The 16,899-nt window shown below is 35.0% G+C and overlaps 1 protein-coding gene and 2 long non-coding RNA genes across 14 annotated transcripts; 2 read left to right on the top strand and 1 right to left on the bottom strand.

Moving 5' to 3' along the window:
- The first annotated feature begins 526 nt into the window (after positions 1–526).
- On the top strand, positions 527–2,696 carry LOC147491812 (uncharacterized). Of its 2 annotated transcripts, XM_086568922.1 has the most exons (3): positions 527–668; positions 1,146–1,566; positions 1,667–2,696. In XM_086568922.1, the coding sequence occupies exons 2-3, from the start codon at positions 1,536–1,538 to the stop codon at positions 2,659–2,661; spliced, it is 1,026 nt and encodes a 341-aa protein (XP_086425048.1). In that variant the 5' UTR covers positions 527–668; positions 1,146–1,535; the 3' UTR covers positions 2,662–2,696. The 2 variants fall into 2 exon arrangements, with proteins under 2 accessions (XP_086425048.1, XP_086425047.1); XM_086568921.1 differs by having other exon boundaries at positions 531–668; positions 1,146–2,696.
- Positions 2,697–3,898: 1,202 nt separating this feature from the next.
- LOC147491811 (uncharacterized) lies at positions 3,899–8,616 on the top strand. 11 transcript variants are annotated; one of them, XR_015199617.1, is made up of 3 exons: positions 3,953–4,432; positions 5,329–5,554; positions 5,899–8,616. It is a non-coding gene; the product is annotated as an uncharacterized LOC147491811 (long non-coding RNA). The 11 variants fall into 11 exon arrangements; XR_015199616.1 differs by having other exon boundaries at positions 3,964–4,432; positions 5,329–6,997; positions 8,008–8,616; XR_015199611.1 differs by having other exon boundaries at positions 3,965–4,432; positions 5,329–6,997; positions 7,580–8,616.
- Positions 8,617–12,842: 4,226 nt separating this feature from the next.
- Positions 12,843–16,364, bottom strand: LOC147491810 (uncharacterized). Its single transcript, XR_015199271.1, has 4 exons — positions 16,299–16,364; positions 16,143–16,201; positions 15,965–16,052; positions 12,843–13,922 (listed from the first exon to the last, which is right to left on the bottom strand). It is a non-coding gene; the product is annotated as an uncharacterized LOC147491810 (long non-coding RNA).
- Positions 16,365–16,899: the final 535 nt, after the last annotated feature.

Below are 16,899 nucleotides of genomic sequence, written 5' to 3'. Positions count from 1 at the left end.
TACTAAGTCAGGCTACTAATCCCCATCATTACAGCAGACCTATAAACACAGTTCTCACACGCCTTCACAATTTTGACCCTACATATGTGTTATCCTTTACACGTATTGGGTGAGGATACACTTGGATCACCTATAAATACTCTCCATATGAACTACGCCAGACCTGATTCTTCTCTCCCCCCAGAATCTAGAGAAGATACGTAGGCAGTTCGCTCCTCGACGAACTCGGTCTCAACCTTAATCTAATCCGTTCTCTCCCTCACTGTGTATGTAAAGGAAGCACTAAAACTCTCCTTTACAGTGAGTATTGAAGTGGTGGCTGGTACATATATATGGGAGGATTTCATGGCACTAGATAATAGATATTGGTAACTTCAGTAAGTATACTTCAGATTTTCTACCAAATTCACCTGGGGCACGTGTCCCATGTAACTCCCATGTGGCTCCGCCACTGAGTGGGAGCTTGGCACATAAGTTTTTCTTTTGTTTGAACAAAAGAAGTCGTTACCTACTTAGCTACAAGTCTACAACGCGATGTCAAGGTCCCTAAGTCAAACAAGGTGAAAGGTTACAAGCCAAAGAAAAAAACCGACGAAAATGAGGCTTCACTGAATGCAAATAACGCTAATGGAGAAACTACAGTGTCTAGGGGGGATAGTAGATAACAGGTATGCTGCTCCACTGCCACTTATTGGTCTATATATCACCACAGCCACTTTGGTATGTTTACTCTTAATCATTTCTGATGTATATCTTGGATATCGTCAAAAAAAACCATGGTTACCTTGTAAATATTTCTCACTCAATTCATTGACACTCTCTCTTCTTGCAATTGCAACAAAAGTCCCATTTGATCTCACTACTCCAATGCCGAGTCCACAGGATCAACTATCTAAACTTTGTGGCACTACTTTAATATGCATTTCAATGGGATTTTTCCTGCCTTGCGTGGCCAATATGGAAGGTTCTGAGTTGTTTGTTAATATGGCCTCCTTGACCATCCTTGTAGTTACTGTTATTGTTAATACTTGCATACAAATGGCTACGGGCGTGATCTTTTCCCTTTTTTTCGTAGAACATATCATCATTTTGCTATTATTGCTGTTAATTCTCATCATAATGTGGTATTTTACTTTCTACTCAAGATTTATGGCCGATGCATTCAGAGAGATTTGGAGAGAACAAGGAAAATATGCATATGGCGTAGAACTGGGGTATACAGAAGGACTTGAGCTGCATTTTAAGTCTATTTCCATATATAATCATCAATTGAGAGTCTGCTCGATTGCGCACTATCCTGCTGTAGGCCTGCCGTGCACAATATCTCCGCTGCTTTTACTAGAAGTTGCTTTTCGGACATTTTTTCTTAAGCACTTGAGGTTTTGCGGTGGAGTTTCAGATTATAAATGGTCAGTTTGGATTGTCGTGGTATCACAAATTATCACCTTAGTGTTGGGAACATTGGCCATCACTTTTAGGTTATTTTTTGTCGCAAGCCAATTGAACCCCTTCAAACCCTACGCATCATGGATTGAATGGAGTTGCGACCAATTTCAGGCCTTCAAGGTGTTTTCCAAATTGCTATTAAATTGGAAAATTTGCTCTGGTATCATGAAAACATGCCAAGTCTTACAAGATATTGTCATTCATGTATTGTTTGCAACAGAAATAGGTCTCAACCGGATGGATAAAGTGGTTATATTTTTAACTTGGGCAATGAGGAAATTAATCTCCGGGTCCAAAAGAAATGCCACTGATTATCTTGGTGAGAATGCTACTGCAGACTTGACTAGTTGGAGGAAAAAATGCCGGGAGGATGAACCACGCCGCCTCATCCATCTCCTATCCAGAAGTCATCCATCTCAAGAATCACGTACTATCGAAGGAACCAACAATTGTCTCTTACTTGTAATCCTTGTAAGGCTGTCAGATATTTTGTTACCATCTGAATTTAGCAGACCCTTAGTTGACGCTTTAGATGAAGCTTTTAGTATGATTTATTTTGCTGACAAGAGATTAGATTCTTTGGGTTTTAGTAATAGGCACAGAAGAAGGCTAGCAAAGGATTTGTGGATGACTAGGGACATCAGTAATCATTGGTTTCAAAAGACAGTAGTCAACCCTGTGCAATTGAAGTATCCCCAAGTTAAGAAGAACATTTCCTTGAATGGCGCAGATTCTCATACGCAATTCGTTCCTAATCATCCAATACAGGTTATTAAAGAGCTCGGACAGTTACTGAATTGTCCTCTCTTTTTCGATTCAGATGAACGTCTAATCATAAAAGATTTCATTGAAGATGGAAGGCATGGAACATTCAAAGAGTTATATGAACGAATGGAGCAACTATTTGTGGACAAGGTGTCTCTCTTTCTGACTGAACTCCCAAATGTGGCACTAGAGTATGCTCTCCAGAGCCCTGCCAGGAAACAAGAAAAGAGAATGAGAATTGCTTTACAGTTCATGTACAAATTTGAGCAATTGCAATCCCAAGTCCAGTGGTTATCAGTTGGAAATAATGTTGGGAGCAAGAGATCAGCTGATGGAAGTGAACCCGTGGAAGGCAATAAAGCTGCCGTTGGCGCTCCTCCTGCTGGCACTGCAGATGTCAGTACACATGTTCATGTAGCTAATGGTGATGCAATTATTGAAGCTCATTAAAAAACAAGAAACATTCATAAAATGCGTCTTTATCATCTTATCTCATTCTTTGGTGCCAAAGATGTGTTTCACGACACACAAAATGCTAATGTCAAAATTTTCCTTCAGTCAAACTGAATAGGGGTGTAAACGGTCCGGTTCTTAGTATTGTAAGAACCAAGAACCATTTAATTTTATGGTTTCAATTTTGGTTTCGGTTCTTTACGGTTCTTAAAATTGTGGAACCATACCCATAACCATCGGTTCCTAGCGGGTATTCCCGGTTCCAGTTTTTATTTCGGTTTTAAGATATTTACTATTTATACTATTTTTTTATTGGTTCTATTAAAAAAATTTGTACTAAAAATACAAAAATACCACACGAACGAGTCGTTTTTTAAATATTTATATAAGTAATTATGTCATTCAATAATAAGTTAAATAAAACTATATATTTAAGATTGTAAACTATATTTTTATATTATTCATAACATTAAATACTATAAAAACTACATGTTATCTTACATCTTATCTTATCTTATATCTTATATATAATGGTAAAACTTGCTGCGTTTATTAGTCTCCGTATTTTTTATTTTAACCCAATCTTTTGGTTTAAAAGGGTACCCAAAAGTTTCAGCCACGAAATTTTCTACAACTTAATTTGCCATTGATATGGATTTTTTTCTCCATTTGCTTAGATGCTAAAGCAATAGAAAACATTTCGACTAACTGATTGAATAACAGGTTATATTCGTTTTACTTATTATTTTTTCCATTTTTAGTCTTTCCTACTATAATCATTGTCTTAGGTATACATTTTGAGGATGGTACTATGAATTTTGTATTATATTATTGACTACACTATGTATTTTAGATTCATATCTCTTTCGATCTATTTTCATGAACAGTGGAAAGTGTAAATAACGTTGTCATTAATCTTGGTTTCATTATATTTTCTTCGTTATGATGGAAATTGAATAGATCTTGAACGTAATGTGTTATTAATTGTTAATGAGCTTATTTGTGAATGAACCTTCACCCATTTTCTTTTGTTGAAGACATCCTTGATCTGCCAGTAACTAATTCATGGGTTGAGATGGGTTGAACAAATCCTTACTACTCAATCAATTACAGGAAAAATTAAGTTGAAGAGAAGATGCTTCTAAACCTACAATAAGAAGAAGTGGATTGATCGCTACTTCAACAGTTTTATACCCATTTCAAAACCAACAAGCAAACTATTAAAGTTATTGAATATTCATTCTCATCATGTATTCTATTCTCTTCCTATCATATGGTTTGTTTGCCAATTGATTATACTTATCATGTAATTGCTATCATATGGGAAAACTTGCTCCGTTTATTAGTCCCCGTATCCTGGATTTTAACCCAATCTTTTAAATCCAAAGGGCACCTGAAAGTTTCACCCACGAAATTCTCGGACGGTTTTAAGTTGAAGGATATATTTGTCATTTAGAAGACACACTGTTTTGCCTCCTTCCCCGAAAGAAAATATATTTAAAAAAAAAAGGGAAACCGTTCCGACTCTATGACTTCACTATTCCCAAAATCCCCTCTCAGATACTCTCTCCATGATCTCTGTCCTAATCTGATTTTGGGAGCACTTTATCAAATTATTCACGAACAGACAAACCACGGGTTTTACAAACAAATTTGAAAATGCCCGCTTTCTCATTATTGACCTTTTCTCTAGATTGCCATACCGGAGGCACTTTTCTATTTTGCATGTTGCAGTGTGTACTTGGTTCATTGAACTTTGTACTCAAAGGTACATTGTCTTCAATTCCTCTTTTTTTTTTAATCCCTTCCAATTTTCTATTTGTTCATTCATTTTCAATGTATTGTTTGGAAAAAAAAAACTACTATCAACCTTTGATGTGTTCATCTGTTATGTGTTTTGATTTTTATAGATTATCCATAGGCAAAATTATTTTCTTTTTTCTTTCACTCAAAATTATTTATGAGTTGCATTGCTTTATACGGTTGGCTTTAACGCTTTAATGACTGTCTCAATAAAAAGTTGTTAAGCATCTGATAACTATCCCTTCCAATTTTCTGTTTTTTCAATCATCCCTTTTAACAGATAAGTGGTTTATTTGTACAATCTTAGATTTCGCACCAATACACAGTTTTAATTGTAACTGACCCTTGAAATTTCTTTGTTAAACATCACTGCGTGATTTTTCCGAAAACGTCACAAACTTTTTTTTTTTCGGGTCAATTTCTTCATTACGATTGTGCTTCTTCGTCGCCATTACTTGCAGAACCAAACCAATTCAATGTCTTTCAATGTTTGTTGATTTCAAAGTGATGAATCCGTATTTTCAGGTAAAATTTTCATCTTTGGGGCCCTTTTACCTGCGTCAAACTCATTCACTCAATTTCATCCTGTTGTCTAAGTTTGACTCATCTAATCCCTATTAAACTATAAAATTAAGTAATAGCAGATAATTTGAAGATTGGATTATGGTTTCCAAATCTAAATAATGGATCTACTAGGGCCTGTAAGTTTGATTTCCAATGAATTATAAGATCACTGATTTATTATATTTTCATTCACATTCGTGTCCAAAATAATGATTTATTATATTTTTTTTTTTCAGATTTCATTTATCTTTTGTTTAGATCAGATTTGTATTTAGAGTGTTTTTATTGTACTTTCAGATTGTAATAGCAATATCAACATTTAATCCAAGGGTGTCTGTTTTGCAACTCCCATTTTTCAGGTGTGTTCCTTCCAATTTTCGTCCTTGGTGATTATCCCCTTGGTGATTATCCCGAGAGTTTAATGCATTATTTGTATGAACCTGATTTTATTGTACTTTCAGATTGCAATAACGGTATCAACAGTCAATCCAAGGGTGTGTGTTTCGCAACTCCCATTTTTCAGGTGTGTTCCATCCAATTTTCGTCCTTGGTGATTATCCCGAGAGTTTAATGCATTATTTGTGTGAACCAGATTAGATGTGCATTCTTTGTTTCTGCATACTAATGGATTAATTGTCATACTATTGTTGCTTCTGTTCTTCCTTTTATAGTTGGTATCGTTAATTCTGTTACATGTTGCTCTGTTGTTTCCATTACATGTTTCACTTTATATTGTCACGCACGAGATTCTCACTTGATTCTTTCCATTGCATTTTGATGGTATAATAATAGCACGTACTATGTTCTTAATTTTCTGTTATGTGGAATTAAGCGTGTATTGCACTTTCATTGTTTTCCACTGTTCAGTTTGTTACCAAGTAGAGTTTGGGGGTTTAAGGTTGACCAGAAAGATGTTGATTTATAGATAAAAAAAATGTAAAATCTCTTTTCATTAGTATTTCTTAATTCATATTACTCTTAGATTTCTTTCTAAACATTTTATTAATTCATTTTAGTATTGTTAAAGTTAATTTCAAACACAGGTTGGTTGAAGGAATGCTTCATTACAGTTTCACTCGAAATGGGATTATGGCCCAATTTAAGGTACACTTAGGTATTCAGATATCTAGATGCATCATACATGGGAAACACTACAATTTTGTCCGAATATACAACTCCGATCTATTACTTAGTAGGGAAGTGCACTGTTTAGGTTGCTGCCTTTGACTTGACTTCACTTGGTACGTTCATATGAATTTCCTGACTTCCAATTATATATTGTTTTATTCTACTGTTGACAATGTGTAATTAAATATGGAGTTTATAATATTACTACCAAGTGCCTATTTTATTTGTCTCTCAAAGCCACTACAACTTAATTTGCCATTGATATGGATTTTTTTCTCCATTTGCTTAGATGATAAAGCAATAGAAAACATTTCGACTAACTGATTGAATAACAGGTTATATTCGTTTTATTTATTATTCTTTTTCATTTTTAGTCTTTCCTGCTATAATCATTGACTTACATATACATTTTGAGGATGGTACTATGAATTTTGTATTATATTATTGACTATACTATGTATTTTAGATTCATATCTCTTTCGATCTATTTTCATGAACAGTGGAAAGTGTAAATAACGTTGTCATTAATCTTGGTTTCATTATATTTCCTTCGTTATGATGGAAATTGAGTAGATCTTGAACGTAATGTGTTATTAATTGTTAATGAGCTTATTTGTGAATGAACCTTCACCCATTTTCTTTTGTTGAAGACATCCTCGATCTGCCAGTAACTAATTCATGGGTTGAGATGGGTTGAACAAATCCTTACTACTCAATCAATTACAGGAAGAATTAAGTTGAAGAGAAGATGCTTCTAAACCTACAATAAGAATAAGTGGATTGATCGCTACTTCAACGGTTTTATACCCATTTCAAAACCAACAAGCAAACTATCAAGGTTATTGAATATTCATTCTCATCATGTATTCTATTCTCTTCCTATCATATGGTTTGTTTGCCAACTGATTATACTTATCGTGTTGACTGTGACTTGAACTTTTTAATTTCTAACAACTATGTCTATCTGGCACTACCACCTATTTGACAAAAGAGAATGCTAAGTAAATACCTTTTTGAGTTTCACACGCACCACTTTAGTAGAATCTCCACTTGGGTCTCTTTGAGGACCCAAGAATATACTTGAAATTTGGATAGGATAAAGTGTGTTGTTTGTAGGCGGCCTTTTGTATGCAATTCACATATTAGTTAATTAGTAGAATTGTTGGGCAGGGGAAAGTTAGTGGCAATGATTTCCACATAAAAGATTACACACTACGATTTTATGCTTCATGATCACTATGCCAATGGTTTAGAATAACCTTCACTATTTCTCTGACCCATGGTTGAAGATTATCAACCACTGACATATTATTTTGAAAATATTTTGATTATCTTAGAATGTTATAATAACGCTTACCTTAGAATATTTTGAAAAGCTTAGAATGTTATAATAACGCTTACACAGGGCCTTCCTCTTCAGCAAGAGCTTCAACTGAAATGGTCTCGTCGTGCAAGAACTTCTAATGGCAGGGCCAACTATATTAGGCAGTCAATTTTAGTTGTCAGAGCCTAACTCCTCTGGTCTCCTCATTTGACAGTATGAGTTCAGATTGAGGAGATTGTTTGAGTCTTAGTTGGCCTATTATGTTTTTGTTCCGTGAAGGGCAAACCCATATTCTAAAAAAAGAGGCACTGAAACAAGAAACGTTCACTTGACTCCATCTGTACACTTTGCTTTCCACTACTGTACTAACCCATAAGTGCAAACACCCTTTTAGATCCCTATTCTCTTTCCTCCCTACAAACTAAAAGGCATGTTATATTTATGCTGTCGATTATGTACTTGACACTCAAAAACGTATTTCCAATCCTGACACACCACCCTGACGAAAAGTTAATCATGACCAGAGCCAGTTGCAAATGTTTCTCCTAACGGTAGTGTATACGAAGCCCTTTGTTGGTGTCTTTATTTGACGTTATGATCTCAGTTACACCAAGTCACCAACTGAAATGGAAATGAGAATGTACAGCCTGTATCACACATTCCAATTGCTATTGAGAAAGAAAGCAAATATTTGACAGTAAGTTCAAAGATGCTTGCAGAGATGGAGCTGATAGTGCACCCTGGATGTGGAGACAATTCGTCCCTGGACTCACATGATGGAGGTACTGCATGGGTTTGGGCCTGCTGCTAATTGCTTGCTGGAGGCTTATAAAATGCTTTTGAAGGTATTTCATTGGTGACCATTCCTCGTTAGAGGGGTGAATCATGAATATAATGATATCAAGTGTTAATCCCTCTATTCTACGAGTCGTTATTGTGCAAATTTAAGTAGGACTAATCCTACAAGCATCTTTTTGACATAATGCAATTGGGAGTTTAGGAGTCGTTATTTTGCTAAGTAACCCCTGATGTCTGATGAAATTGCAAATAAGCGTACTGAGTGATTTTCATTCTAACATGGTTGTCAGATATGATGATGATTTTTGAATGTTATATGGTATGTTTTTTAATTATAATTGACACAATACTACAATAGTAGATTAGTAGATGAATAATCTCAGTTTTAAGCAGTGATAAGGTTGTTGTTGCATTTAAAGCAGCATATAGGCCTCTGTTCCCAGGTTATAGTCCATCCCCCGTTACAACCATTTATTTTTTAGTTATTTAGATAAAGCAGGGGATTCCTGTTTTTATAAAGTAACCCTTTGGAAGATTGCAAACATTGAGATTACTATTCTCCTTCTTGGTCCTGCTTTGATGGTCAGACAATTAAGTTCCCCCTGCATTATGATACTGAAGTAAAGCAACCATGGATGGGAATGTAGGTAAAGGACTTTGGTTAGTTATAATCAGTTACGGCTATTATTTTGTTCTTTTGCTCTCTGACTATATCATCATTTCTCTCCATAAGCCACCACACAGTGGGTCTTACGGTGCCAACTCCCAAAAGGTTTGTACTTTGTAGGGATGAATAAAAAATCTCCCAGAAGTGAAAGCTGCTGGTGCAAGGAAGGAAGCCATTCCTGCTCACAACATACTTTGTGCTTGCTTGACCACTTGCAAGGGAATAATAGACAATTTCAAAGTTCTTAAGACCAACCAAAAACGTAATCACGAACATAGACAAACATCAAAGGGAATGGATAAAGAAGGTATGCTATGAAGCATGTCCAAACTGGAAACTTGGTCCGCAAGCTACCAATGAAACCCATTATGAGGACCAATATGCTAAGCATGGTCAAAGGAACTCGATCTAGATTTGTAAGGTGTAGATAACGAAGTCAGACAATCTGCATTATTGCCACAGGGGATTAATCTCAAACGCCTTGATCTCCAACATACAAAACTGAAAGAAATTGCCGCTGGATTAATATCGAAGTTACCATTACTCCAAGAGTTACAGCTTTACTGTGTGGATGATGTACATATTTATGGAGAAGAAATTGGAACTAACTTTGTTGATGAATTGCTAAGTCTAACATACTTGGAAAATCTTTCCATCAGTTTCTGTTACTTGGCTGAATTCACTAGATATGTCGGATCTGTCAAGTTTAAAGGCTTGAACAATTTCTTTTTTGATGTAGAAAATGTAAACAAAGTTTTCCAACCATTTAAGAAGAGAGATGTATTTATGTGCAACCCGATAAATTATGCCCACTTTTGCAGCTCCACCAAACAAAACATTAAAAAAATCAATATACTCAAACATCTTGCAACGCTTCTGCTGGTTAGGTGAGATTCGTTTGGCATTCTTAATCATGAAACCAATGGATTTGATTGATAATTTCAAATACAATAAGGTAAAAGTGGTTCTTATGATTCATCATATACATCTTTTACAATGTACATCCAAAAAATATGAATTTATTACAAACTAACAACTATTAACATTTTTTCAGGACTTTGATTCACTAGAATCTAATGAATTTGCTCAGTTCAATGCACAATTTCAAGAACCAAGTTATAACAGCAGCAGCATCAAGGTTGATTCGAGTCATTTATTCTCATTTTTTCCCCTCAAATTTTATATATTAAGTTTTTTTTTTTAATTAAATAGTTCCTTTCACAAGTACTAAAAAATTGCTAATTAAAAACAGGCAGCTAGATACCTTTCCAAATATATTTTTTCACCACATGAAAAGGCAAAAATGCAGGTGACTAAAGATGAAGCTGGTCAAGCTGCAGTTGAGAAAAACAATTAGCGTCTCCAAATTCATATCCAAAATAATAATGTTGCGAATTATTGTACTTACAATTATCATATTATTTTGTCATATTGAATTATATATGAATAAATCAACTATATGACTTACACATGCAAAACAAATGCCCATTTACTAAGAGTTCCTTCAACACAATGAAACCATTCAAGCCGTAAAGAAAGCGTAACCTCTCTCACTATCGTTCCAATTTCTATAACTCCCATAAAATACTTAGGGTCTCTTATCACGAGTTAAAGTTTGTATAAATTAGTTTACTAGCTAGACTGTTTATCTTTATTTGTTCAGTGTAATGATTGTTTTGTTTTCAACATCTTCAAGTTATATATAAAAGCCACATATTGGTTGAGTATTATTTGTTTATTTATTTTTTGCTTTTGAGATAGTTATGTAGGGAATCATAATATAGAACATAAACAATAGAAAAAAAATCTATCGTTTACTTCTTTGTTGAAGCCCGAAACCTGCAAAAAAAAAATGCATTTGGAATTAAGTGCTAATAACATTTTCAGAATGGAGAATTCTTATAACTTATAGTTAGTACACTCATATGAATCCAACAATGTTCTTCACTCACATATAAATGCTCAACAAGATCTATTTGCAACATGACAGAACAACAAAAATCAAATCGAACAAAGAACACAACTAGAGTATTGATTTTTTTTTTCCTTATTAATGTGTTTTGTCATACCTCCACCTGTATTAATCTAAAACATGTTACATATTGATTTTCTTAACCCCAATTTTCTCACCTAGCACGTGCATAATGACTTCTATGTCAGTCTATTCTTGTCGAGTGGGCTCTGGAAAAAATGATTGAGTGGGCAGAAAACCAAGGTAGATTAAGGCATGAATAAGTTTGAAGTTACTATTCTAAAATGGAAGGCCTGCCATATAATAAATTGATAATAAGATGCAATCAAAGATAATAGGTAATAACAACATAAAAAGTATATTGTAATTGCATTATCAACCCAGTTTTAAATACAATGTTATTCCATTAACTATACAATCCACCATCTGTCATTACTACTCCTCAATTAATATTTTTGGCAAAAAACTCACTTCAGTCATTGTGCCATGAATCCTTTTCACTTTGCAATCTCTGTCACGTTCAACATACCATAGACTTGTGCTCATCAACTAAGAAATATGCAGTGTATCACGAAGTCATCAGATATTAGCGACATATGACGAAGATAATAATATTTACTACATAATAAGCACTAAATGCAAATATCAGGTGAAAAATTAAGCCTTGTTGCTACATCAATTGGTGGGGACCGAGTATGAAGCTCTTCAGGTTTTTTCTGCTTGACTTCTTTAAGATGGAGGGCTTTGAGCTGTTCTGATGGTACATGTGCTTCTTCATTCCCATCTGTTTTGTTCTACGAAGAATTACACCTTGTGATAACATCACTTGATGGTAACTGAGCATCAAGTTCTTCCCGTATTTTCTGAGCTGCTTCTTTATGATAGAGCGTGTTCAGCTCTTGAGAAAGTGCAGGCGTCGCTTTAGTTTAATATGTTTCATTCTGTAGAGTTGCAAGGGATTTTAATAGAAATTCATACGTATTCTTAGCTCTAGATTCAAAATTTATTTTTCTTACTTTGCTTGGAATCTCGGAGTGTTCAGAAGCTTCATTTGAAGAAATAGCTTTATGAGGAATGCTTGTTGGTGGAGATTGATCATAAATCCCCTTCACAATTTGATGTGGTGTTTCTGAAAGATGGAATCTTATGCTCTTGCAATGCTTTCGATGTACCACCGAGGAACTTTTCTTCTTCTGGCGGGTCAACTGCTGTTAGAGTCCATTCTCTTCCATCTACTGTTTTCAAAAAAGATGCAGGGTATGTTAGAGAAATAAAGCAATGCACTTCAGTATAACTTATCAGCAAAATACAAATGTACTGCTCTTCTGTTTTCATGTCCGGATTTTGGATCCTTGTAGTGATTAATAGCAATTGACGTCAGATCCTTTTTAAACTGAAAGGGAATCAGAACTAAGCTAAACATTTGCTGAAGTCAGTGGACATCTACAATGAGTAAGCTCCCACTGGAGCTAAATCAGGCAGTTCTGCGGCGAACCAAGAGGCGCCACTATCTTACCAACCTAGAACAAAAAGCTTCGGTTACTTGGAGATTAACTTTGGTGACATCCATATTTGATCCTTTTTAAACATTGTGTTCTAGAGTTGTTTTTTCTTTGAAATTTATCTTAAATATCTCTTCTCTATCATTTCTTTTAACCGAATTTGCTTTTTTTATTTTGCAAAACCAGATGGCTAAGGTTTTGCACCTTAAGCAAAACAGTTGTTCTATGATATACCTAATGGGCTATATATGCTCATACATCACAACTCTTGCACAACAAACTTATCAAACAAATCATGAACCAAAGCAAAATACATAATCAAAGATAAAAATAAAAATAAAAAAACATAAATCCCTAGTTTACCTCTGTCGTTCCCTTGCCTCCCTTGCCCTCGTCTCACCAGGTTTCTTTCTGTTCTCCGCTGCAAACACAACTGTCAGTTCCTGGCCATGAAGAACTTGTCCATCCATTTGATATTTCACTTCTGAAGCATCATCAAGATCCATATATTGTACAAAACCAAAGCCACATGGCTCCTTGCCACAAAGTATAATTTAGCAACAATAAGAAGTTTTCATAACCACACACATTACTGAATCAACAATACATATGAGCACCAAGTAACTTTTCACACTAAGTTCACCAGAATAAGCTTGGAATATGGGAGGGTCCAGAGATGCACAGTCAAGCTATTGGTATTTTATTATAAGTTCAAAAGTAAAAGCAGTCATCCACCACTGACCTTGCAAATGCAGTGTTTAAAGATAACTTCAAGTTCTTCATGACATGAACATCTTCATAACCCTTTCTTCTCATCTTCACATAATTAACATCATCACCAACAAAACTCTCACTACTCAGTTCGTCTTCAGAACTTTATTTTCACTGTCCAATCTAAAGATTTTTAAAAATGCATCCAAGTAATAACACAAAAACATTACTCCATTAAATAAAAAATTGTTATGTAAAGCCCCAACAACCAGCACAAATATAACTTGAATGTATGTAGGTCACTCCTCTTAATGTTCCCTTGGCATATGCGGGATGTGCTGCACTCATTACAGATTTACCTACAGCTGTTGAGGATGTGTGCATTCCATAACCTTCAAAGTATCTTGGCGAGTCATAATCAAAGTCCTTGGATATGTTTATACCCTCATATTGGAGTCCTTTGCTAAAGGACCGAGCCCCTATGAGCTTGAAGTTGCAATTGGAAGGGCTGAATGTTGTTCCAGTTTCACAGTTACCTTTCCATCTCTCTCGCACTCGTGTCATTGCTCTGTCATTGAAAATACTGCTCCCTGGCCAAATGCCAGTGTCAAGTAATCTGATAATGACATCTTTACCATATAAAGCTGCAGGCCATAAACCAGAACTATGTTTTACAGTGTCCGTATCCCATCCTCTGCGACACCATTGACTCTATTGGCCTCTTCAGAGTCACAATCGATTGTTAATGTAACAAAAGTCAAACGTGATGACTTGTATATCTTCAACAAACTGTGCGAAGTTTAAAAGAAAGAGGTAAGCACGTGATAATATCAGGAAAACTGGTAAGATGATGGGGCAATAGAACTATACTCACTTGAATTTCAAAAGAGGTCCGTCGACAGATCGTAGGGAAAATGCATAAATCAAATCACAAAAACAAAATAGACTTGTACAGATTTAAATTCTTAAATCCTAATCTTATATACCGTCGAACCCGACGATTCTTCCTACGTATACTCTTGTTGATACCTATTTCCAACTCCCCCTCCTTGTCCATTTCTCTCATTACCATTCCCTATTGTCTCCCTCTACGAGCTAAAATATGAATAAACAACGTCACTAACATAATGTGGCTTTTTTGATATTGAATTCATATTCTTCTTAGCTAAACCATTAGTAGTTATATGTAGTATATCATTCTGCAGCGAAGAATCCAAAGAATACCGACCACCATAAAATTCCTCATCTGAGTCTGTAGTTTCATCTACATCACTCCCAAACTCACTATCATCTAAATCCTCAGGTACAACACGAGTTATAGGAATAAACTCCGAGGGGCCAAATGCCAACTTCTAAACTTTGCAGGGGGTGGTAAATTTGAAGTTGCTATTCTAAAATGGAAGGCCTGCCATATAATAAATTGATAATTATATGCAATCAAAGGTAATATGTAATAACAACATAAAAAGTATATTGCAACTGCATTATCAATCCAGTTTTAAATACAATGTTATTCTATTAACTATAAAATAATCCACCATCTGTCATTACTACTCCTCAATTAATATTTTTGGCAAAAAACTCACTTCAGTCATCATGCCATGAATCCTTTTCACTTTGCAATCTCTGTCACGTTCAACATACCATAGACTTGTGCTCATCAGCTTACAACTATGCAGTGTATCACAAAGTCGTCAGATATTAGCGACATTTGACGAAGATAATAATATTTACAACATAATAAGCAATAAATGCAAATATCATTTTGCATAGAGATGGTACAATTTATAGTAGAAATCAAATGCTGGAATTAAATTTATGTAACATACTCTATCAACATTTTTATAAACTATAAAAAATTTCCGAAAATGAATATTGTTATTATTTGAAAAACCTATATATTTTGTAGTACGCTAGACTCAACTAAGAGTATGTTCATAAGGTGATATATATGTTGTTAATACATAGCATGACGACATTTTGTTTTTCCATAACATTCAAAATCTGTTGAAATTTTAAAAGGTCACGTGTGCCGTAGTGGAAGAGTGTAAAGGAGTTAAAAGAAACTTGCAAAGATATGTGCATATAATAATGCTTTATACACCTAAAAAATTTTCTGTGTTTTTATCAATTCAAGTAGAATCTTGTTTCGTCCACAGTTCACGTTGTTAAGTCATGTTGAAGGTGATTGCACTAATTGCTATACTTCCCTTTTTGTAAGGGCGTGTCTTGATGTTAGCAGTATTAAACTTGTGCATGAATCATTTTGTGGCGGCAACTTTGATATCAGGAAATGGTTACTTAGGGATTGGGGCTGGGCCTACTTGGAGGGCATTTTGCATTTTTTTCCTTTCTGTATCTGTTGAGTTTCTGAGGGAAAAAAACCCAAAATTTTCCACAAAGGAAGTGTCACTGGTGAATGTTCTCGTGTGTTGTCGCCATTTGGCAGTGTGTATCCCTACCCGCACGACCTTGCTGCATGAATAACTCAAGCAGTGTGTATGCCTAGAGTTGTTGGGGATGCTTGGCCCGATGGTATGAGCACCATCCTAAAATTTAGTAGTCCTTTAAGTTTATGTATGTCAGATGAAACACTTCTATGGACTTGACTGATACATTCCTAAATCAGTTGTTAGTGGTCACTTGCACGTCAAACCAACTAAGTCAACAGCTGTGACATCTCTTAAGCTGACTCGACAGTTGTGATCTCTGTTGGTGACCACTGATTAAACAGGTTCTAATTAATTCATAAGATGTCCATGTGAATTTATAGTGAGAACAGAAAAATTGCTTTGCCCTTCAAAAATGCAATATACTGCAAGTTGACTTACGTTCTCAGTTTAGGGATGTAGCCTTTCGAACATACTTCGCTGCTTCATAAGGTTCATAATTTGACATTGGTGGATCACCTTCAAGCATCTACAGAGAGGTTCAGGAAGCCATAAAATTAATGGAAAACCTATGCTGCTTTTTCCCAGAAGGCAAACTAAATGTGGAAAACAACAATACCTCGTATAAAATCATCGCAAAACATCAACCTTCTTGTCATACTTTTGATGTTTGAAGACCTCAGGAGCCCTGAAAAAGAAATAGGATAAGATTTCAAACATGTTAAAAAAACTATTTTGTAGACATTACTCACAGAATGTTATAGATATTACTCACAGCTTCCAGTTTCTCCAGTCATTTTGTAGACATCATCACAATTTTGAACCCTGATGAGCTTCCTTAATCCAAGTCAAAACAGAAGTAAACATTCAAAACACCGTACAAAAGTCAAAAATATGATTGTTGAGGAAATCAGGTCTTGGCATTATATCTTATATAAAATAAATATTTAGTAAACTAAACGAAAACCATATCCATGCATTTACAATCAATCATTCAGGGTAAGGTCAAGAATGGAGAAGACAAACCTTTTATTTTTCTCTCTCCAATTAGGATAACCCTAAAGTGGTGAATAAAAGACAAAAGAGGGATAATGGTGAAGTCTTAATCTGGATTGAGTTTTAGAGGTTGTAACTTGTAAGAGACGCACTGTTTCGATTAAACGGTTTCACAATAATTTGGTACGTACAATGACCAATATACCTCTTTGTTTAAAGCTCTCGAAAAATTTAGTGGGTGAAACTTTTGGGTACCCTTTGGAATAAAAAGTTTGGTCTAAAAAAGAGAATATGGGGACTAATAAACGGGGCAAGTTTTCCCATTATATATAAGATAAGATAAGATATAAGCTAAGATAAGATAAAATATAAGATAACAT

Source organism: Coptis chinensis, chromosome 6 (genome assembly GCF_015680905.1).
Source record: "Coptis chinensis isolate HL-2020 chromosome 6, ASM1568090v1, whole genome shotgun sequence".
NCBI lineage: Eukaryota > Viridiplantae > Streptophyta > Magnoliopsida > Ranunculales > Ranunculaceae > Coptis > Coptis chinensis.
The sequence above is the reverse complement of the archived record's forward strand: the minus strand, read 5'-3'. Positions and strand labels throughout refer to the sequence as shown.

What these genes read in the sequence shown, in the direction of transcription:
- LOC147491812 (XM_086568921.1), top strand. Translation starts at nt 613, where the DNA reads ATGCAAATAACGCTAATGGAGAAACTACAGTGTCTAGGGGGGATAGTA. An exon ending in GGGGGGATAGTAGATAACAG is followed by an intron (nt 669 to 1,145) that starts GTATGCTGCTCC and finishes TTTCTACTCAAG; the next exon opens with ATTTATGGCCGATGCATTCA.